The 25,616-nt window shown below is 37.4% G+C and overlaps 1 protein-coding gene across 1 annotated transcript in view; it reads right to left on the bottom strand.

Moving 5' to 3' along the window:
• LOC140232250 (nuclear pore complex protein Nup85-like) overlaps positions 1–25,162 on the bottom strand; it is a 44,036-nt gene extending 18,874 nt beyond the window's left edge. The window contains exons 1-6 of the mRNA XM_072312383.1: positions 25,130–25,162; positions 21,787–21,898; positions 20,727–20,831; positions 17,768–17,828; positions 6,026–6,099; positions 3,049–3,162 (exon numbers count right to left, since the gene is read on the bottom strand). Coding sequence (XP_072168484.1) covers positions 3,049–3,162; positions 6,026–6,099; positions 17,768–17,828; positions 20,727–20,831; positions 21,787–21,898; positions 25,130–25,162 — 499 coding nt within the window. The remainder of the gene's footprint in view (positions 1–3,048; positions 3,163–6,025; positions 6,100–17,767; positions 17,829–20,726; positions 20,832–21,786; positions 21,899–25,129) is intronic.
• Positions 25,163–25,616: the final 454 nt, after the last annotated feature.

Here is a 25,616-nt window from a genome sequence, read left to right as displayed (position 1 = left end):
AATGACATTCTTAATAATAATAATGATTACTGTACATCTAATTGCGGTATAATGCAAGCAAGCAGATTGCATTTTTACACAACTTGCAGCTTTTTCAGGTACATGTATGTAACTGTGGTAAGCTTTTAACTTGAACATCTGAAGATTCCACGGTATCTTAAAGGTCCTATTTACCTTTGGAACAGTGATTTAAAGGATGTTCAAGATATGACATTTAATGCATATATGTGTACATGTAGGTCTGTTGAACCACAAAGCATCCTATCATATAAAAATTTTCGCGATAAAGCCTATTTAAATAAAGGAGATATCAGTATTTTTCTCAATAAACTGTAGCTGTAGACGGTGTGCATAGTCTGGAAGCATATATATTTTTTACTATAGTCCACATTTTGTATATTTAACAATACTTAACATAGATTTTACCGATTCAAATTTTTACAGTGGTTGTTTCTATAACTAACTCAAATTTTAAAGCACTAATGCTGGGTTTCTGTTTCATCTGCAAATGGTAAATTATGCCTTTAATCTATTTTTTTAATGTTTTGATATCATATCTTTATCCTTTTTGTAATGTGCACCTAGCACAGCAAATGATGATCTACAGTGATGACCAAACAGAATGAACAAAGAAACCTGGAATTGTGTTTCAGTACATGATTTTAAACAGAAGAGAATCTTGATGTGAACACAGCCAAACCAGTTTAAAATGTGATCAGCTATTGGCAAACACTACATAGTCATAACCAGTAAACCTTGAACAATCATACACTTGCAGGCTTCGCAGATAGTGCGATGACATCAGTTGGAGTTTAAAGGCATAATTTACCATTTGCAGATGAAACAAAAACCCAGCATTAGTGCTTTAAAATAGTTGTAAAATGTGAGTTAGGGATAGAAACAACCACTGTGAAAATTCGAATCAGTAAAATCGATGTTAAGTACATGTATTGTTACATAAATACAAAATGTGAACAATAGTTATGATAAAAATTGTTCCTAGACTAAACCGTCTACAGTTACGGTTTATTAAGACAAATACTGACATCTCCTTATATTTTAGGCTTTATTGCAAAAATTTCATATGGGAGGGTATTTTGTGGTACAACAGACCTTACACATGAAAGGCGATATCTTGAACATTTTTCAAATCACTGCTCCCAAAGGTAAACTGGACCTTTAATATGCTGTCAAAATGAACGGGGGTGCCCGGAGTGTTTCAATGCAGCACCAGTCTTTACTAAACTGTGCGCTAGTTTTAATAGAACATACTTGGACAAATGTTTCGCGTGTTTTCTTTTCCTGGCTTTACTCACTCTTCAAGGGGGGGGGGGGGGGGGAGGGGGGACATCAACTGAACGTACATAGACCCTCTGAAAGTTCATTAAGTACCATACACGTAGAACATATAACTCATTACTAAAGCATTATTCATACTTCTCTACATAATGTTAAATGAACTAAGCATACCCGTTTCCTATGCAATGAAATGTAAGGATGGTCTTAAACAGAATTCCAAACAATAATTCCATCTCGAATGCCTCACAGGCATCAAGAAGAATACCAGGGTCAACGACAGAATTAAAGAACTGCTCCGTGGCTGTTGCTAAGCAAAACAAACATTAAAAAAGTGAATGAAAAAAAAATGATAGAAATAGAAATTATAATCTGATGACAAATTCTTACGACAGAATCTTACATTCACTAGCACAACTTGTGCACATCTGTACCGCTTCCCTCTCAAATTGTGTGTGTGTGACGCAAAACTGCCGTCTTTTATGATTTGATGGTTGACAAAGAAGATTCATATTTGCAGAGCAGGAAGGGAGGCAAGAGAGCTTGAATACAAGCAGCAAAATTTTTTCTGATCAATCAGGCATTTATTACGCCAGTCAAGGTTTTCTCAGTCAACAGAGATGGGAGGAAAAAAAACAACAACAACCAAACAAACTGTGATGACAGAAAACACAATGATAATATTCATTAGATTGAGTGGTTGGAGGGGGAAAGTGAGGCAAGATTTTTCCAATGTCATCACTGGTTCATCTTGAAAACGAAAGCGGTGAATGTTGTTTTTGAGAGGAATGCCGTACAGGAACTGGCAAAATGCCAGTAAGCCGCCTTCACATGGACGTAAAAGAACGCCTTGCAATTGCCGTCAAGGATGTTTTGGACCAAAGGGAAAGGCATGCCGTGAGACGGAGCTCTCAAGAAATCATGAGCCAAGATGAAGGTGGGGATGAGAAGTGATGAAAAAATTCCATCTAATCTCAATTTTGTGTCACCTTCCAGGGAGTGCCATGATGGTGATCTTTGTCTAATAAACTAAGGCTGTATTTATCTAAAAATTTTCTGAGGTAGAATCACGATCCAGAGGGAAGTTATTGCTGTCAGTCTTATGTAGATAAGTCAGCCACTCTTGACTTTTGTTCGTTTCAGCTCTTCCTATTATTGTCTTCCTTTTTCTTCTCCTCCTCTTCTTCTTCCTCTACTTCTGCCACATCTTCTTTCTCTTCTTCAATTTCCCTTCTTCCTATTGTTCTCCTTCATCTCCATCCTCTCCTCCTTCTTCCCTTCCATTTTCTCCTCCTTTACCTCATCCTTTCATTTTCTTCTTGAACTTCTTCCTCGTCTTTTTTTTCGTGATTATTTCCTCCTTGCTGGTTGTCCGTTACTTCTTCATCTTTGCTATCCTGGGTTTTTTTTCCTCTCTTCTGTCTCTCTACTGTCTTGTCTTCAGTATAATTTCTATGCGCTCAATTTCTTTTTCTCCTCTGCTCTTGTTAGGCTATTCTATTTTTCTTTTCTTTTTTTTTTTGTTTGTTCATAAAATCTTCTCCATACTTGGGTAATCATTGTCATTTGTATAAAGTGCATTCTACGTTGCTGTTGTTGTTTGTTGCTGGTGTTGTTGGTGTTGTTGTCGCTGGTGGTGTTGTTGTTGGTGTTGCTGTTGGTGTTGTTGTTGTTGTTGTTGTTGTTGTTGTTGTTGTTGTTATTGTTGCTGCTGCTGCTGCTGTTGTTTCATTAAATAAAGAAATTCCATACCTGGAAGCGTCTCCACAAAGAGGATTTCACACAGGCTCCAGACGAGTCCGATAGTCTGGAAGATTTCACACTGATCGGCGTACTCCCTTGACTTGGCTTCATGCAGGTGAGGATCTGTTCACACATCCACGATAGAATGACAGAAATATCTTCCAGAGTCAAACATTTTGGAATTACTATTAGCTATTGAATAATTCTAAATCTCTCATTTTCACATAATACACACAAATTGGAAGTGGCAGTGATGCCATCATGTTTTTACTCTCCTAATAGTTTAAACACACACACACACACACACACACACACACACAAAATATTATCTTTCCCCTAAAATTCACTGCTGCTGGATCAATATAGCAAATACTATAATATTCTCATCCAAAGGCCACCACTCATTACCTCCACCACTAGGTGAAACCTAGCGTCGCTGGAGGTGATTTTGGTAAGGTATGTTTCTCTGTATATGTCTATTTGTGTACATGATAACTTGAGGAAAGATGAACAAATTCTAACAAAATTTGCACAGTGTGTTCACAATGAGTCAAGAAAGAAAGAATTCAATTTTGGGGGTCACAAGATCAAAGGTCAAAGTTCACAAGGGTCACAAAGGACATAAAAATAAGTTTAATCTCCCATTAGGTGAAGAAGGGATTATCAGATTTTTACCAAACTTGCATGGCGACTTCACAACAAAGCAAGAAACAAACAATTAGAATTTTGGGTCATGAGGTCAAAGGTCAGAGGTCATAGGGTCATAAAGGTCATAAATAACCCAACAGTGGATGATCAGAATTTCACCAAATGTATTGTGTAGATGTCCCTGTACCTCTATGTACGTGTTGAAGATACTGTCTTCGAAATGACAATATTTTAATCAAGGCTGCTTGGCAGAGGTCGGCAATCTCAGAGTGCTACTCTAGTTCTTACTGATGTCATGTCAAAAGGGAAAATTTGGTGAATCTAGGGAGGGAGGGAGGTGGTACTATTTAATCTTTTTTACATGTATTTGCTTTTCTTTGTTCTGTTTTGGGGTTAAGGGAGTTTAACCCACCCATCCCCATTTTGTTTTGTTTTTGTTTTGTTTTGTTTTGTTTTTTGCTTGTCGGCAAATTTGGGAAGAGAAGTGGCAGCAAAAAATATGAAGACCCTTTAAGTTTTTTTTCTTGTCATGACCAATTGGCAAAGAGTCACTCCCCCCCCCCCCCCCCCCCAGCAAAAAGCTACATGTACCCCTGTCTATTCGTTGGAAGCCACACTGTATAATATGGTGTGGAACTGGATGTAGCAGAGCAATGAGGGAGTTTTGCCAAATTCGCTGATGCCCCCCCCCCTCGTCCAATTCTATCTGAATTTATCAGTTATTGTTAGCTAGAACAGGGTCATAAGTGACCCTGTCACATGTGTTTACTGGATGTCTAGCAAATGTCTATTGTTTCTTGCATTGTGGGTTGGAAATTAATTCAGTACAGTGTACCTGTGCATTACAAAAACACCCATTCAAATTCATGACATTCTTCTGTTGGATTGTTTTTACTGCGCTGATTGACAAATTGCCCTACATTGATGGAAATTACGTTGATGTAGGGCAATTTGTCAATTAGTTACAATAACAACTCCCATATTCACGAATTTCATGTTTTCAAATGTACACAAGCATGTTTCATCACAACACACCAGGCAAAATCTATTTTTTCACAATATTCTATCAAACACACAATCACAGTCTGAATACCAGTACATTGCTGACATATTCTAGATACAGTTCTACCTCGATTATCCAACCTCCTTTTATCCGGGAATCTCTATTATCCGGACGCGTTCACGCAGCGAAGGACTTTTTTTTTTCATCCAAAAATTGAGAAAAAACAGTGACTTTCATGGATCTATTTCACTAATTTCATAAGATGTGCATGATAGGTTTCTCAATATCTAATGAGGTAAAACATGTATGATTTTCACATCAAGATATACTTTATTTTTGTGAAGAAGGGACTACAATTTTGCGCAGGCTAGCATAGATTACACCACCATTGCGGGGTACGCTACCTGCCTACATTGTAGCTGCCAGTGCACTGGGACTGCAGCTTGGACAGCAGCTACAACTGTACTTGTTATACAAACATTGTGTCTCCCATATCCGGCCAATTCGCTTATCTTGATGAGCGCCGGTCCCAACATGGCCGGATAATCGAGGTCAAACTGTCTTTTATTAAGCCTTTTGTGCCAGTGACTTTGGACAGTGTGTACAAGGCTGCTGGGTTTTCTGTGCAAATCGGCAGGCAAAGCACATGAAGAGTTCACGCAAAGATTTCTCCTGCCATCAATAAAAGCTTGCCTGACATAGCAGCAATACCATAGTGCTCTTGAATACATGTTTACAGTGTGATGTCATAATCACAGAAATCACAGAAACTAGCACAAAATAAAAGCACCCAAATATTTTTGCTTGCCATACAAGTATGTCCAGTAGCTGATGTCTTGATTCGGCGGCATTAAAAACATGCAAAACTCTTAATACCCGGCCGAGCACGAAAATAAGTCATGAAAAGTATCCACTTTCACAGTAGCTATTCAACCATGCTTGTACCCAGTTCCTACCCACTGCCCAGAGCCTTGTGCAAGAGTACTGTATACACCGTTATTTTCGCATACAGATATTTTCGCGAATGACGAGGTCATAGACATTTTCGCGAGATGTTGTTTTCGCAAATCGACGCTGACGCTTACGTTAATGCTCTCTATTAACAAAGCGCATGGAGACAATTTCGTGTGTTATTAAATTCGCGATCCAACTGCAATTCGCGAAAATAACGGTGTATACAGTATTTTGTGTGGAACCGGCATTACACTATAACAAAAGGTTATGATGCCAGCGTCACCTTGAAATCTTTAATATTGATAACAATTGCATGGAGAAAGGGCTTATGAAATTTACATCACTTGTCATGGCATGAAATATTCCACAGTTGTGGCTTACCTTGAGATGCCTTGCGTAAGTCCTGAACGCACTCGGCAATGAATGCCCTGTACAGGCGGCTACACTTGATAAGCCTGTAACAATCCAAACAAAAAACCTTCAGGATTGCCATCAATGTCATTGTATTGTTTAAAGGGATGGTAAAGTTTCGGTTGGGATGGGGCTTGGGGTTTCCACCGTATATTGACGATGATTTTTTTTTTTTTTTTAGATAATGAGAAACAACTCATGTGTGCATTCATAAGATACGCTGTACAGCTTTCTCATATCTACATGTACAATATACTTCTTGCTGCCTGCACATGTTACAACTTTGAAGTTCAGTAACTGAAATAGCTTGACAAACATCAGAATGAAACGAAAATGAAAGTCAGAATGCTACCCATAGACAGACATTGAATGATTACACTCATACTATTACATGTACACACAATTTCTTTACACTAGCAAGTGCTAACAGGTTTATTCTTCCTCTTATTGTGCACATCAAATGTTTGGCTTTCGTAAAGAGATGGCATTTCATTTCATTTCATTTCATTTCATTTCAATTCATTTTCATATTTCTCACATATCACAATATAAAGTAAATTGATACGAAATCTATACAGAACATAATTCAAAATAGAGCTTCACCAGAATGTTCAAAAGTTTGTCTTGGTATACACAAGGTCTGTATACATGCGAGTTAAACTGAGATCATAATGCGAAAAATATGATGGGGCCTGCGTAAAAGCAAGCTTGTATAGAGCCGCACGTCCCATGGTAAAATCAGATTAGGGGAAGCATAAGTACGGATATTTTTAGACCATACTATAATTGGGGGATCCGATTAAAACGAACAAGATCAAATCAAATGTTGCTATATAAAATACAGAATAAAACACTGAAAGGTCACATGTTGCAACTATAACCTACTACAAGTAAGGACATTGAGAGAACAACGACTGAGATTGTAAGGATCTAAGTGGGTGTGGAGGTATAGATGATGACGTAACAGTTTGGCATAAATACATAACTGGAAGGTGGGCTAAAAGAATTTTGTCGTGAATATAAAATATACACACAAGGACAATGGAGCTCAGGTGTCAAATTCCAGCGGGGTCCTAAACCATGCAGGCCGTGTGACCATGGTAACAGACAGCTGCCACGCGCAAGAATTCCAACAATCGAGTGTAACAATAAAAACTTAGAGAGCGCAACAGGCAGACTGATCGAAGAATAATAATGTACATGGTTAGGATCCCGTCGGACTACTACTAGAAGATAAATAAGATAGACAAGGGAGGAAATACTGAGCAACAAGTACTATACAATATGCATGCCGTAGCTGCTCAAAAGATATTGTTTTAATTTTCGTTTGAATGAGGTTAAAGTGGTGCAGCTTGTAAGTTCCGTAGGGAGTTCATTCCAGTACTTAGGTCCAGTGAACATGATAGTTTTTTTCGCAAAAATTGTTCGCAAAAATTTTTTTTCGCAAAAATCGTTCATCTGATTGATGTGGGGAAAAATTTCTACCAGACTCGTTTTAATTGATGTCTTGACAGTCTGATTTTGCTACAACACACATTTCCCATAGACATCTGCCTGAGTATACTCGGGACTATTCCTCAACGGGTTAATGAATATAGCAATGCACCTATTACATGTAACTCAATGCACAAGGCCATTGAATCAGCTTTTTTTCTTATTTTGGAAGCCCCCACTTACGGCCAACATGAGTTACATTGAATTCAATCTGAATCGGTCTAATATAGTTCCTTATCTCTAGCTATATGTCTTCTTTTTTTTCACTATTTTTATGTAGGTGGAGAATAATTCCTTGTACTATTTCTTGCTTTCCCGTAACATAATTTCCCAGAATCATTCACAAAGGGAGAGATAATTTGCATATGTGCATGGCTCCAATCATGGGTACCCAAAGTGTAACATATATGGAGTCAAAAATGAAGTTCTTGGAATGAAACTGATTCTTTCCTCACAATCTTCCTTACACCCTGTATTACTCACACACCAATTTTAAGAGCTGTTCCATGGGCAGTGCACATGTAATCAAACATCAAAACATCAAGTGTATTTTGTTCATAACTTCATGTCCATTTCCTATTTTTCTTCTTCTGATTCATTTATGGAAGCAGTTTCAGAAAAACTTCAGTGATATATTAGTTGATAATTGCTATGACTATCATCATAAACCAGAAATTCAGGGATTTGCATCTTCACCAAAGCATAGTGATTGAATCCATTATGGACAATAGTTATGAACATCTAGATTTTGTGACCTGTGCTGAAGAAATTTAGCAAACATCAGTGAATTGATATCATATCTCCATTAACAACATTTCAATAAACAAAGGCAATGGAGTGGACCAACATATATAACTTAAGTTGTAATCATTCTTATTCTTTTTCACTGTAAGAATTTGCTGTTGTCAAAAACTAGATTATGTTCATAACTGTAGGACACTACTGATGGTTATTTTAAAGTTCAAACAGATTACTTTTATGCATCAAAACTTACAAGAAACTAGTTAAGACTAAAGAAATAATGACTTAAAATCAAATTAATTTTACACGATTAATTCTAAGATAAATATTTAATTTTATGAAGTTGTCATTTTGTTCATAACTGTTGGATGTGGTGTCCAGGTTATGAACATAAGGAAGAGATGAAAGGAAGTACAACAATACTATACAACACATAAAATCATTAGTAGTTTGTGTTTTTATAATTCAATACTGAAAAAGATAGAATAGTTCAGAATTGTTAAGAAATAGCTACAAAACTTTGACATTGATATTAAATAAAAACTAAAAGAGTTATGAACGTTCATAATTCTTTTGTTCATAACCATGTCCACCTTCGTAACTAATTGATGAAAAAAAAAAAAAGATGAAAAATGCTTACATACATGTACGTATGTGAAGTAACATTTTCTTATATTTTTATGAAAGCAATCCCTGGTGATACAAAAGTTTAGAAAATGATTTTCCATTACTTCAGAATAGGGCTGTATTATGTTCATAACTGTGGACACTAAAAATTCAAGTAATGTTGCAAGTGATAGTATATTTTTGATATCAGAGTAATGGGGAATGAAAACCTTTTTAATTGTTGGACTGTTACTCTGATCTCTTTTGAATGCTATATTACCAAACAGCTATTGCAATATCACTTGCAATTGTGTGATTTATTTATATATGTTTGGTGGACACCAAAAGTTATGAACAAAATCCTAAATATTAATTCATCCATATATTTTTATTTGAAGAGCACATGGCATGCTCTCAATATAAAAATTGTTGTACTATACTACTTCATACAGATCATTCATCAAATGCCCAACAAAAGCACAATCCTTCCTTGTGCTGTTTTTAATGTTACGTTTAAAAAGCAAAAAAACTGCATTTTTTAATCTAAAAATGGCTGTAAATATAAAAATATTATTCTAAATATTACGAAACTAGTCTTACAGCTTCCTTTTAGCTTTATTTTGTTAAATCTTTATCAGAAAATAGCACCTTGGTGCGGTCAGCAAAATTCTATGGATGTTGAAAATATTGCAGAATGAAGGGTACCCATGATCAGAGCGGTTACAGCTCGTTATTCCGAAGGTTCGTTAATCCGAAGGCTCTTCAGTCCGAAGATTCGTTATTCTGAAGGTTCGTTTTTCCGAATTTCATTTCCGGATGAACAAATCTTCAGAATGACGAACCTTCGGAATAACGCCACAAATGTTCGGATTAACAAACCCTTCATCATTTTTGGATTAACGAACCTCTAGGTATAGGAAATTTGTGTGTTTTGGATTAACGAACCTTTGGAATAACAAACCTTCGGAATATCGAAGCTTCGGAATAATGAACAGCACCCGATCAGAGCCATGCATATACATGTACGTATTACTGAACTATTTTTTTTTTTCTGAGAAATGTGGATGCATTTGTTCATGCTGCTATCTATTAAATGAACATAACTTCCAATGAAACAGGATGACTGTGGTTGCATTTGTAGGGCTCCACATTATGATGGACATGGGTAGGCCATAAAACTTGTCTGCCATGACGATTTCATCCGATGCTAATGCACTGTGTACTAAAGCCGATTAGTATTTCTCCTTGCTGCTAGCAATGCATATAACCGCAAAAAGAAGAAGAAAAAAAGTCAACAACACTGGGAGAAAACAGAAGGCCATTAATGGCAACCTTTCTGAAAAAAATGATTGGGTGAATCTATAATACATGTATTCCTTTTCATTACACTCACAGCACCTCACAGAACAACATGGAGAGCCCTACATCCAGAATGCCATCACGTTTGATTTCTTTTGCTACCCTTTGCTACTTTTAATTTTTATCACAGAAAGGATCCTCAATTGTTCATTTTTAAATATGATTTCTACAATTTGTATCTATAGGCTCTCACAGATTCGCCGTATTTAACTATTTCTCTCAAAAAGGAGTGGAATTTGTTTTCTCCTTTCTTCATGCATGCTGTATATCAAGTCAAAAGGAATTTGACATTAAGAGAATTCTGTTTCAAGCCAGGCACTCAATAATATGAGAAAAATCCCTGGAGTTAATGCATTTTACACTAAAGATCTTTTTCATCGTTTGTCGACAGCTCAAGCATAGGGAGAAGGAGTATTGTTTGTTGATTCACATGCTACAACAGTGTTAATGTGACAACAAATTAAGACTTCTGATACAGAGTTAAACAGCCACTTCAAGTTTAAGTGAAAATCACCTCCATGTTCAAATAGTCTTTGAGCAAATAGATTAAAATCAAACTATCAAAGGTACAGTAGTACTGTAAACTCAGAAATTTTCGCAGTACATTGATTTTTGCATATAATATTTCGCACGACTTTTGGGCAGCACTAATTGTAAAACCCACAAAAATACCCTCACAGTTTTATCTGCACGTTTTGAATGGGCTGACAATTGCACAGCACGAACTCAAGTACCCACAAATATGTTTTTGAGCCGCCCAGCGTGATATATGTAATAATCGCATGAAAATATTGATGTTTATAGTAATAAACAGAAGGAAGTTTATCAAGCTTCAAGTTCTAAAATTTGAATGCTGCAGAGATCTATCAAGTACGACTGTGTGCATTGTATCGTGCTTTCTCATATAGATAATACAAATGTACATGCACTAAAATTGGTGGAAGGCTCCCATTAAATCTGATGCGCAAGATAACAATATCGCTCCCTCTAGAATCATTGGTTTCTGGACAATGTGAAAGAAATTTAACAGAAATATCCTATTTGTGGACAATAGTTTTACAACTACAATACACTTCCTAAAAATACCATCATTGCTATACTTTTAAGTCATTAAAATTCTATGATAACTTGATGTTGAAAATATATTATTCATCCGGTCTTATTGCATTCAAAGAAAAAACAACATTTTGGTAATGTAAAGATTCATGCATGTGTATTCAGGGTTATGGGACACTTGAAAGAGGTGATGACTTTATTGCATTATCTACATGTACAGTGTTGTGGTACAGCTGTATATAGTGCCTGTGTACAATGTCGATGTACGTACCATGTAAACAATGGAGACTTCAAATTCAACAACCTTCTCATCTCATGTCTGATTAACTCTTTTGCACTTTTTCTGTCGTATATCACTTTCTGTAGTTTTGTTTGACTTCCCGCTGTTTGCTGAAGTTAACATGGAACACAAAGTAGAATTTTCCTTTTGTCCTTTTAAATACCGAATAACAGTCTCAAAATACCACAGACATTGAACACACAGCCAGGTTGTAAAATGTCATTACGGATTTAACAGCGCAACACTAATGCAGTTTGAGGGGGAAAGGTTTGCGGTGACACCATGTGTATGTGGTCCTTAACCAGATCGTTGCTTGGCAGAAGAAGAGCCTAGAAAGAGGAGAATTGAGGAGGGAAGCCACATATGGGGGTTGTAAGGAGGGTAAAAAGTGAAGAGTGGGGACATACATTGTATGGTGTCTCCACAAACCTTTCTCTCTCATTTACTTCACCATGCAAAACTTCAAGCAACACATTTAAATGCAGTTTGTCCCCCCGAAGCAGGGATATGCAGTCAGGCAGTCAGTGCTAAATGAGCCAAAAGAATGCGGTTGAGCATGACATATCGCATGTCGATTTCACAAGCCGGATACAGTTCATTTCAAGATCAAGTTGTTATAAAAGCAAGACAGTTGTAGAGTACGTTGCTGTGTATTTTCTTTGTGAGGATTATATCAGCCATTTGGAAGTGAAGCAACAAAGGAGGGGAAATTTGAGTGAAACTAAGCAGATAATTTAACCACAGTTTATTTTCACTGCATGATCAACTTGTCAGCCACTTCTCAAGAAAAGCACTTCAGTGTTCATGACACATGAAGGAAATGTATGTACTCTCACATGAAATGACGAAATTTTGTTTTTGTGGGTGACCTTCGATCAAATGCATTTTGAGTTGCACCAAAAACCAATCATTAAACTAGAGAAGCACTCTGAGAGCACAGACCTCTGCCAAGCAGCTCATTTCCATCAATGTTCTCCCATAGAGATCAGTGATTTCTACCCATATGTATGCATGCTGGAAATCATCTGATTTCCCAAAATAGAAGCCCTTCCTTACATCAGCAACTTCCAGCTGCACGGCCGCCTCGCCCTAGCAGAAACTAGAGCATGCACTTTATTGCACATACATGTATGAAAACCTCAAAAATGCGCAGCTTGAACTCCCAAGTTCATTGACCCTACCTGCCAAAATATTGAAACTCCTTCCTAAAATCCATAAAAATTTCCAGATCGCTGGCAAAATTTAATCATCTGTTCCATGTCTCACTTTCAACTTTTCCTGCAAGTTTCATCCCAATACGCTCACAACTTTTTTAGTTATTTTGCACGCGGACAAACAAATCAACGGTAATGAAAACATAACCTCCTCCCTTGGTGAGGTAATTATGTGTGGGTTGATGAGGAAAACCATTACCCTAATGAGGTAGCATCAACATCATCCTACACCAGGACTGTGGTAAATGTAACCTACATGTACATTGTAGCATCTCAAAACAAGGATTACAATGTCCATGCTCTTGACATATTTTGTTGTTGTTGTTTAAATGTAGAAGGAACTAGAAATGTCGCTATGGCGACTGATGCCTCCGCCATAATGCATAATTCTCCCAATAGGTGTATGGTACAATGTCTTCACAATGTGTTATGACAGCTTCACAAAACTGACAAAATATTAAAATGACAGGTTTGTCAGAAATATCTTGAATGTTCACTTTCCTTGAACTAGGTTTACTATAATTATCTAAGAGTGCAGGTACCTGTATTTGGGGAATTGAGAACTTTTACTTGACTTCTGACCTACCCTTTTATAAGTTTATGCATTGAGTAATCTTCAAGGTATGAAGAAAGAGTGTAATTACAGTATAAAATATATATACATTTGCATTTAAACCTGACCTTTGACCCTTAACCTTTGACCTTCTGGCTGGAAATTTCTCAGAGAATCTCCATTAGGCAATACATGTATATATCAAGTTTTAGTTTTAAAAATAATAATGTAAGCATTGCATATACTATTATATGAGGGAAAAAGTAAAATTTTGAGGAGTTGACCTTGACCTTTGACCCCCTGACTAGTGACCCATGACCCCTACATTCCCTAGAAAATCCCTGCCAGTCAGTACATGTGTATGTACCAAGTTCCATGAAGATACATTGAACCATTTGCAAGAAAAGTGAAATTGTAACATATTCACCTAACCTTTGACCTTTTGACCTTTGACCTTATGACATGAAACTCTCTCTGGAGAATCTTTATGCAGTAGTAGATGTCTACAATAAGTGTCAAGATAATACCTTCGGGCATTGCATGGATATGGGGGAAATAGCAATGTTTTTAGCATTTGACCTTGACCTTATGACCTTTGACCTCTTGCCAATGTCACTAAAATCTACTCAACTAATTGCCCCATCATACATCATCCTTGGACCAAGTTTGGTGAAAGCTGCTTCATCCAGTTTAGAGTTATCACGAAAACAGATAAATTTTAGGATTTGACCTTGATCTTTGACCTTTGACCTCTGTCCAATTTCACTCAAAACCTAATCAAGTAATTGTCCCATCATACATCATCCTCAGACAAATTTTGGTGAAATTTGCTGAATTCAGTCTTGAGTTATCGCGTAAACAGATACAATTTAATGATTTGACCTTGACCTTTGACCTTTGACCTTTGGCCGATTTCACCCAAAATCTAATCAATTAATTGCCCCATCATACTTTATACTTGGACCAAGTCTGGTAAAATTCCAGTCAATATTACTCAAGTTATCGCGTAAACGAATGCGGACGGACGTACGTACGGACGTACGGACGTACAGACGTACGGACGTACGGACGTACGGACGTACGGACGTACGGACGTACGGACGTACGGACGGACGGACGGACGGACAACCCGAAAACATAATGCCTCCGGCACCACTTCGTGGCGGAGGCATAAAAAGAAACTCAGCTCTAGAGAAATTTAATGAACACAGCCACTCATCAAAACTGGTATTCCTATTAAAGCAAATGAAATTCATGACAATATTCATTCTCTTTAAATAGGAATAGCAGTATAAAGGAAGAGAACTATGAAATTAAAGGTTCAGATATGAATTCTCAATTCTATGTGAAGAAAGAAGTCATATATTGCAAAACTGCCACAGCAATTGATGTCAAGGAAACTCAAGTAAAACCTGATGGTTCACATTCTAGACACAATTATTTCAAACTTGAATGCTAAAATGCTGATTTGTTTAACAGTTATGAAAAATTTTGGTGCATACGTAGCAACTCCACTTGGTACATGTTTGCACAGAGAGCCCCTTTATTGTATTCTCGACGTCAATCTCCCAATCAAGGCACGCATGTTGATACCAGGCACGTAGGAATATAAACTAGCAACGAAATTGAGATATAATCATACACGTAATAGCTTTACTTCAATTTTTCCACTGTCATGCCAGTGATGAAGATTGGTTCATTGAAGATGTGCAAACACGCAGACGGCAAATTCTCTGTATTCGGAGGGAATCACTTCCGACATTCGGAGTGCAATTTAAAAGGCAGTTTGCAAATATTAAACACGACTGATGCTCGTCTTTATTGGCAAGATTGGAGTTAAAAGCAGATTGCAATTATTTCAGCGTACAATGACAGCTGATGTAGAATACATGCATCACATTATTAGAGAAGACGTCCGTCTTCCTGTTATGACACAAAAGATCACAGGTATTTACACACACACAAAAGAAGTTTACAAAAGCTGCCTCCTGCAGTTCACCTGTATCTCATTTTTATCAAGATCATAAAAGGCTTATTAAAGGTACATGGTCTCGGTGGTTTAGTCAAATGCATACGTGGGCGCACGGCGCAAGTTTCCTATAGAGACCTACGCTATCGACTCCTCTTTAGCGCTTACGCTATGGCCCACTTCCCCGAGTCCGAAGAAGTCCAATCCACTGTAGCCAGTGGTCCGATCACAGGTCGGCTCATGATTCGGCTGAGGGGATGACAGCTTTAGCAAACTTCTTTTGTGATGTCATAATAAGAAACACACATGCACGCACCCTGGCATTACTACAGACTACGTGATGCGCAGAGAAGACAACAAAGGCAACGTTACTTAGCAACACCCACGCTCTTGGTGACAGCTCAACTTTGGCAATCTTTTTATCAACGCTAACGGTGATGGGCAGTATCATCAACAGCGCCCTCTACACTACCGGGACTATGCACCTTTAACTTTCCTAGTTTCTGGCCGGTGCTTCTCTGCCCTAATTTCCATCACTTCCACGTGAAAAACTACAGTCAAAATAAGCGATACAACCAAACAGTGTCTTTTTATAGTGGATTTAGAAAAAAAAAAAAAAAAAAAACAATCATAAAACTTGAATCAGCCACAGTGCTCCTGTTTCTAAAGCAATATTACCTTCTACAGTGCAAAAGAAATAAGGCAAACAGAATCAAATGGTACAAAAATCAGAATTAAATCACTAAAGAAAGTAGGATTTGTCCACAAAATGTTTCTCGTACTTCCACAGATTAGTGATTAAGTCTGAATAACATGCCCAAATTGGCTGAGGTAAGGATGTCATAGCCTATGTTGCAAGTTTCCCATTGAACATTACACAAATTTTCACAAATTTTCCTTTTTTTATTTGACATGTACATACATACGTACGTAAAAATCAATAGGAGAAGTATCATTTGTGTAAAATTATCGTACATGCAGTCTTGACATTGCCTGGTAATATTAACTTCTGAAGGGAAAGCAGTCGCAGTTGTTAAATTAAAGATCAAAATCATGTTTTTGTGGTTTTGTTTTACAAACCAATCTATAATGGGGCAGTTGCAAGGTGATGAGATCATCGCTACTGAAAATTTGTGTGCATTTGGTGAAAATGTGTAAAAATCCATGTCAGAATTTTGATGAAATTTCTCTCATTCTTGTGACTGAAAAATAAAGTGTCCTCCATCAATGTAATGTAGAGAAACACCAATTATTCAATGTTTTGAATAGGAGTCATGACAAAAGTCATGGGCAAACATACATTTTAATTGCTTGGGATTTGAACCCACAACCTTCTGGTTACTACAGGGGCCGCGGAAGCGGGGGGGCTGGGGGGGCTGCAGCCCCCCACACTTTTGGTTCCTAAAAAAAAAAAAAAAAAAAAAAAAAAAATCGGGAAAAATCACAACACTCATGAATTTCAATTCCCAAAGATTCAGCCCTTAGATTCTTCCCGTCTAAGCAGGGGGGGGGGGGGGGGGGGGGGGGGGGGGGGGTCTTGACCTTGCCACCCTCCCCTCCCCCCGGTCCCGCAGCCCCTCCACACTGAAAAACGTTCCGCGGCCCCTGTACTAGACAGGCATAATATCCACTAGACTGCCAAGTTTTTGCGCGATGGTGGTGGTGGTGGTTCTGATCCCTTATACAAATCCCATGTATACTGTACATGTATGGTCTATGATTTTTATCACAGCTACATGTACTATTCACACAATACTGAATAATCTGAGTTTACCTGCATCAATGAAGGGCAATTTGTGAATCAGTTGCATTAAAAAAACACACACAAAAAAAAAAACAAACACACACACACACAATTTGACACAAGAATAAATCACTCTTTCATTATATTTGTTGGATTTCACTTCTTTTTTTTTCTTTTAATCAAAGCCAACTTTAAGATTGTATGAAACTGATCTTTACAACTGTAACTCTTGAAGTCCCCAAACCACATTTCTGTGGCTTGGTGCTGCATGCATTTGAATGTTCTTACTATTCACTGCCAGTGTTTCAAAAGTAGCAATGAGGTCAAAATTCCCTTGCATTTGACATTTTTGTTGCTGATATGTATACTGTACAATGAATAAGTGTCAATTTGGGTTGTTGAATTTAAAAAGCCTTTAAAGAGCTAAATCCCTATCTGATCCTTCAAATTGGCAGCATATTTCAGGGCAGTTTTAGGCTCCTTTACATTGTATCATTGTAAAATTAACCACTTTCCTGTCAATTTGCTTCTGATTTTGTGCAGACTGAGTGAATTTCGTGCAATGTCATCTTTCTCCAAGATATGTACAATGTAGCCTACTCGGTAAAATCTAGGGTTGCCAATTTGAAGATGAAATGATGATTATTTGAGAAGCAAAGCTACTGCATGAGATGAACAGAGAAAAGAGATACATACTGAGGCTTCCTTGACATGTCTCTTTCATCGGGGGTGTGTCTCTGGAGGGAGGTGAAGACATCTGCCATTGGAGAAAATCAATAAATAAACAAACAATTTAAGGCATAATGTACCATTTGTAGAATCCCTGAAGAAAAAACCCAGCATTAGTGCTTTGAAATAGTTCTAAAATGTGAGTTAGGATAGAAACAACCACTAGAAAAATTTGAATCCGCATAATTGATGTTAAGTATTGTTAAATACAAAATGTGAACAAAAGGTCAATAGTGTATGATAAAAACGTTTCCAGACTAAACTATCTGCAGTTATGGTTTAATGGAAAAAACTCTGATATCTCTGTATATTTTAGGCTTTATTGCAAAAATTTTATATGGTAGGATGTTTTATGATACAACTGACCTACACATATGCATTAAAAGTGATATCTTGAACATTTTTAAATCACTGCTCCCAAAGGTAAACAGGACCTTTAAGAAATGAGTATCTAATTGGTGCCAGCTTATTTTTCTACCTTGCCACACTTGTAACAGACTCTGGACAACACTTTGAATACTCAAAGAGTGTTCATTTTGAGAGAAAATTCACAGCCTCTGTTTGATGTTTTTTTTTCAAATTTTAACACTTGATAGGAGAATATAATACACATCACCATGTAGCTCAACACATTTAAACAAAGTTCTGATCCAATTATTTACCCCATCACAAGCAAAGACTTGAGAGCACTTCCAACCTTGTTACAGTGGGATTCCCATTTATTTCCAAGATGGTCTGCCTTGCACAGCCCTCTACTCCTTATTTTCACACAGTTAGATGTCACATGTACATCAAACAGACTGTTTAATCCTGCTGAAAACTGGTTTCTTGGAGTTTTCAAAAGCAAAGTAAGCACTAGAATTAACCCTGAATATCAATTTAAAAGGAAAAAGGAAATGACAAGAAAACCAACAAAAAAGAAAAAGAAAACACACAGAAAGATCCTTTATAACAAATGGGTTTGATTTTATCAGCTAGTACATGTGAGTGCAGTCTAAAGCACCACTGAAATTTAAGCATTAAATTCAAGAAAAGTCCAGACGAGTAGAACCTTGTTAACGATATGTTTATTCAAGGGCAGAACAATCAATTATGCGACAATGCCACATACAGTACATAATGTAATTGATGTAAAAAGCACATTTTGTGCAGCTATGTGTCAGACATACGTGCTCACATCAGGTATGTTTGCACATAATTCATGGAGCAAATCTTCATGTAGAAATAATGCACATATCATTTCATACAATTCAAAACTTTTTCCTTTTCTGACATTCTTGTATTCACTTGTTCTGGGGCACTCTTGGTGATAAAAACACTAAGAAACAAAGCACGTACAGGTATGTGATATGCTTGCATGAATGGATAACTATTAGAATGCAAAATAATGACACAAAAGTGTAACTAAGCAACTTGTTTACTACCACTGTACAATTATATATCCTACAGTATATTTGATATTGCTTAATTACGTACAGTAATTTGACTGAGCTAAGGTGTGTGCTTTTTTTAATGAACACATTGTAAATGTTACGGGGTTTAAACGAACCTATACACATCACGTTCAACACACACACACACACACACTTACACAATAATTTTTTACAGGACAGGAAAAAATAACATATCATTTGGAAAGGGTGTAAATAGGCTGTAAGACCAGAATACAAAATAATATTGGACATAAATACTATGTCTCTCCTGTGAGTTTGCTTCAAGTTGGCACTTTATTCCCTGGTTTCATTCCACAGAAATTTATACCGTATAACCACAACATTTAAATACCTTGTGCAACATACTGTATACTGTAGACTGTAGACCGAACAGACGGAAAACAATGAGCATTAATACAATGTACAGATTGTACACGACAGTGACGGATCAAGAGGGGGGTGCACCGGGCGCACGCCCCCTCTTTATTTTTTGTTAAAACAAAAGAACAAAAATTGGGGACATGCGCCCCCCCCCCTTTAATTTAGTAAAGGTGCCTCCCTTTTACAGAATTCCTGGATCTGCCCCTACAATTGTACATGACCTCCTCTAAACACTAAAATATGTGATGAAAAGAGCAAATATCCATTTTCATTTTATTTTGTATCCATAGGGCATACTAGACAGTGTATGTATTTTATGACCCAAAGAGTTCACACACCTCTCCATTATAAACACTAATTAGAGAACAATATAAACTTGGTAAATCAGGGAATAATTTTCCTGGTATTGCATAGCAATTTGCTATGCATTTTTGTACAAGTGCTATACAAAATGTTATTTGCATAGCAATTTCATTACATAGACTTGTACACTATTTTGTTCGAAATGTATGTCCATCGACTAAAAGTGCTATTCAATTTCAAGGAAAATTATTCCCTGTAAATAAAACTAGGAAAGCACTCGGAGAGCACAGACCTCCCCCAAGCAAGCAACTCATTCCCACCCATACATGCATGAAATTTCCCATAATACAATGTAGAAGCCCTTTGTTTACGTCACTACACGACGCCATGCCCGAGCAGAGCACGCGCTTCAGTGCATGTGTACACTCGTATGTAAACCTCCAGTTTGAGCCTGTGTTTATTGATGTTTATTATAATATATGCCAACAGATGAAAAATCCTTCAAAAATCCATCAAAACTCCAAGATCATAACCAAAATTGAACGAGGTGTTCCTTGTGTCAATATAGATTTTTTAAGCAAGTTTCATTTTAATCCGTACAGAACTTGAGTTATTTTGCAAACAGGCAAACCAACGCCGATGATCACTTAACCTCCTTCCTTGGCGGAGGTAACAAGACAAAACAAAACAAGACAAGCTGTCACTCATAATAACCTTCATTTCTCTAAAACATGTTTCTACTATTTTCTGTATATGTGTAGTTGGAGAAGAAAACAGCTCCGCTAAAAGTATGTTTTCCAGGAACTTACCATGAGACTGCACAACAAGTTTCCTTGTGTGAGGGTTGTGCATGTCCGTTTGCCATTTTACCACATGAAGCTTTGAAGGAGTTCTATGAGGTGTAGCATGATCCCCTGCAACATTTGATAAAAAGTAAGAACACATTTCAAATGACCTGGAATATTCTGCAGCAGATACACTGCAACTTAGAAATGGTATTTGGTAAAATCAAAAAGAAATTTAACTCTTTCAGATGAAAATGAACATTTTGAAGACTTTTCATACAGATAAAAAAATTTAAATATACAAAATGAAATAACTGACAAAGGAATTTCTCAGTAAATTTTAATAACAATCTGAAGTGGATTCTGAAAATATTTATCAAAACTTAACATTGAAACCAGTGACATATCATAACTTTTAAAGGACAAGTTCACCCAATTATATGAGTGGATTGAGTGAATGCAATGATATTAGTAGACCACATCAGTGAATGTTTGGGAGAGATTTCTACAAAATTTCTCAAAGTTTTCAAAAGTTATGCATGAATTCTTAAAAGTTTCTGTGCAGCCATTGCTGGATGAGAAGGCTACTGCAGTTTGTGATGTCACATATGATACAAAGAAAATATTAAATTTTGTTTATATTTTCTTTATAACTTTGTCCTGCAGTGACACCACAAACTGTTGAATGTAGTCTTCTCATCCAGCAATGGCTGCACTGAAACTTCAAAAATTTAATAACTTTTAAACAGATTGGCTGATTTTCCTCTTACTTTCCCTCAATGCACACAAGCAGTTGTACAGTATCTGGGAAAACTTGTTCATTAAGCTGATCCCAACTTTAAAGATCTTTGTAAACCACTGCTAGGGCATTTTATCACAAAGGAGCATTTGGGCACCACAACAAGGGGAAGTATTACAGGACTGTGTACAGTGTACTATGCTGCAATATTAGAAGAATCAATTACATTCAAAATTAGGGAATTAAATACAGTATATGGTCATTTGTAGCATAACAGTTTGCTCTAGATATCAAATAAGACTTTATTTCCACAGCCAAAACACAAAGTTGGTAGAAAAATCTCACCACTGCCTTCAGCATGCTTCTTCCGACCACACCCCACGTGCAGCAAGAGCTCATTGCCCAGCCCCCATACAGCCGACAAGCCATGGACGCTTCCATCCAGTTCTGGTATTGTCTGCAGTGGACATGTAGATAGAGTGGTAATTAGTTATAGATACAGTGTTGTAGGTGTTGTTTACCACATCAAGGCAAAAACAATAGATGAAAGACGTAAGCTTTACCATGTCTTCTAACTTTTTCTGGTACACTCCATAGTCCATTAATGATATTTTCCCATTTTATGGGGTTAGTAGTTTGTCATGCTCTTCAAATGGACATCTCAAAAAAGTTTCCTTGGCACCTGGTAATTCTACATGATTGACAGTCAACAAGCTTTTAATCATTGACCTTTGTAACGACTAACAGTAAATATCATGCTATCATGACTAATTGCTTGTTGTTTGAAAACAATTCTTAAGTTGATTTTTTTTTTAAATTGTGGTTTTCCAGTTTGCAAAAACAACCAATTCACTAAATCCAAGCAGTAAAGTTGTTGAAAATATTCAAAATTGGAATGTGATACCTCTCAGTGATAAACTTTGGACTGTATCACACGAGCCCCTCTGCACAAAATAAAATAAAAAATACTAAACATCAAACATTTCAAATTAATTTCAAGCATGATTCTCATTTTTTTTTTTAGTGTAAGATGAGCAGTATAACTTTACTTGGTCCATGTTATAAATCAGCATTTGGCATCCCTTGATCTTATTCACAATGGTAATTACATGTAGTTGAGCATTCCATTTCCACTATTATCTAAAATGCATTGATCACTCTCATAGATGATGTATCTAGGCCCATAAAAATTTGTATTTATAATTGTAACTCCATTACATTATTTGAATTGGTATAGCATATTTAAAGGTGCACATGCTCTGAAGCTATCATGGCAACAGTGTAGTCAGGTCATAAAATTAAAGATTCTGCACTGGATTCTAATTCATTGAAGGTGTATAAGTCCTTATTTGCCAATTTAAACTAATTACTTCATTTATTGATTTAAGAAACATTTGGCTCCATGAGAGAACGAGAGAGTAGACCTACACGGTACTCTAAAAGCTGTTTCTTTCGCATATTTTTGTATTTTTTTCAAATTCCAGTATATCTGAGGACACAGACATTTCTGCGAGATGTTGTTTTCACAATTTGCAGGGCTGCCAACCTTGAGTGAGAGTTTGGCGTGAGACACTGCGAGGGAGCGGAGCGACCTCCTGGCTAGCGCCTGGCGGCCTGCTGTGCGGCCGTACGTACGTACTATGTACACAGTCAGTGTATGTAAAGCGATGTAAAGCATACACGTCATAGCCATACATGTACTGTAATTTGCCTAAAAGTACAAGCTACGCTCACGTGGTATAGGTAGAAACCAATCGTAATCCAATAGCTCGTCGTTGTGCGCGAACCAAAAACGATTATTATTGGTTAAGCTTTACACCCGCGCGGGAAAATCTCGAAATTTTGGGCTTGGGCATATCGATATTCGGAATATCAGATAATTTAGAGATATATTTATTTTTGTAGTCATGTACATTCCATTTTGGGGGGTTAGCGTGAGATTTCGTTTATCAGAGTGAGACAGTCAAAATTGGTTGAATTGCGTGAGTCTTACGCTCAATGCGTGAGAGCCCTGAATTTGGACCCTCACAAAAATAACAGATTTTAGACTTGGTCAAGTTAAGAGTAGACTCTATACCGGTGCACACCACACTCAGGATATCACACAGATAGCATAGCACAGGATAGCACATTCCCTTGAGAACGGTGAGAACATGCTTGCCGAAACGTCGGGATTGGTTAGGCCCTTTTCAGGGCCACTCACATACAATGTACTCCAGAAAGAATACGTGGTGCACTGTGAAGCCTTCTAGTTCTACCACCTAAACTGCTCAGTGCGAGGTGGCTCATGGGATATCACCTGTTTTGGCACACGGGGAATGACTGGCCGAATGACCGAGGTACAACTGTATGGTACTGATAATATAGGGCCCTAAAGCAGTAGATTGTCTAAAGTGCATGATTTGCCCATTGATATTATCGTTACTATTAAATACTAGCTAGGCATGTGTGCTGCACGAAATTGATTGGACCACTCTACAGTGGCAATACAGTAGTAGTTTGCTAACGTCAATTACCGTATGGTCGCCACTTGTGTGTAATTCTTGTGCACGTCCGGGCTGGCGAACTAATATCGGCACTGAATTAGTTCGCTGCCCATAGCCGGCCACATATTACTACGTGTGTGTTATATTAACGCTTCAAATACAATGAAGGAGGCATTGTCGGTCACCGTGTTTGAAAATCTCCCTCAATCTGCCACCTGAAATCCATTCTAAATCAAAAACATCCTTGCATTAAAAATGGTTTTATCTCCTGTTACATATGGTAAAATATATTTTGATTAAAGTTATTTGTGTTTTTTACGGAGGAAAAAGGTGAATTACGAATGTATTTTGAGAGTGATGAAAATCCGTCGCCCAACCTGATCTCCGATCGCGGCGCGCGTTCATGCGATGTGAATGTCTGGCGACCTTACCGCAGTGGCGACCATACCGTAATTGACGTTAGTACTGTACTCTGTTAGCACTTGGTTAGTCACTTGTGTTTAGTCTGTATTTAGTAGATCTAGTAAATTTATAATTATACAACAACAATGCAGAGCCAGGGGAAAGTGACATTCATCACCGATCGACACAATCATGACAATGACAGGCTATCCAATATAATAAAAGGCAAAATGCTAATGGATATAGATTCTATTTTCTAGGCCTAACTGTTAGACTAAACTAATCTAATGTAGGCCTAGGGCTAATCTAACAATAGTAGAACCTCTAAACGTTACTAATATATTAAAAAAACTTTTTTTTTCTTTTTTTTTTTTTAGAGTGAATTGAGTTAACCTTAACTGTTAGACCCTCTCTCTACACAATAATCTTGCGGTGTGGTGGGCAATTGTACACCTACTGATAAAACTCTTTGAAAAAGACAACAACAACAAAAATCCCGCTGTGAGGTAGAAACTCTAACAGTTAGTGGAACTGGTAAAATTGAGGGAGGTTGAGTTTCGCCGGGATGAGATGCTCGATGCTCGCACCACGATTATGCAGTCCCACATGCTTTTATTACTGTTAGTTCAATCATTTGACTTGTTGTCTAGTTTAGAACGGTGACTATAGGTGGGTATGGACGCATTACACAGAGAGTAAAGGATCACGTAAGTTAGAATCATACTTCATGTGTGTAATGAGACTGGATAATATCAATAAGACCGATATAAATCGACAGTTAGAGCTGTGTGAGCACTTGCCTGCAGAAGAATTTCCCGCTCGTATGCTGCCATGCTGATTCAATATGCTGACTCCGCGGGAACGTTTACAATGCAATGCAAACACGCGTAAACAACTTACTGAACGTGAACACTTGTAGAGGCAGCGAACAGAAAGGATTGACACTGTTTTTATTTTGATAGAGTTGAAGCTCCATCGGACACACCGATGCAGGGATGCCAAGTTCAAAAAATTTCTTTGAGTGAGATTTTCGATCATGACTCGGCATCTAAGCGTGCGAATGTGCGCGCGAGCGAGGGTACCTCCCACGGTATTCAGCTTTTTCAATAAGCCAGTTCGGGGTTAGCTAAAAATGGGCACATCGGTACAAATGACCTTTCTTCTTTCTCAGTTGATTAGGCACTCCACGAGTTTTCAAGCGAGAGAAGGTATTTCAGCTTACCCGACGTAACAATTTATGGAATTCATTAGTCATGTTCAAAGAAAGAATGAACTTGCGTAGACCAG

The sequence above is a fragment of the Diadema setosum genome, chromosome 8 (genome assembly GCF_964275005.1).
Source record: "Diadema setosum chromosome 8, eeDiaSeto1, whole genome shotgun sequence".
In the NCBI taxonomy this organism is placed as follows: Eukaryota; Metazoa; Echinodermata; class Echinoidea; order Diadematoida; family Diadematidae; genus Diadema; species Diadema setosum.
Note: the sequence above shows the minus strand (reverse complement) of the source record. Positions and strands in the feature narration are given on the sequence as shown.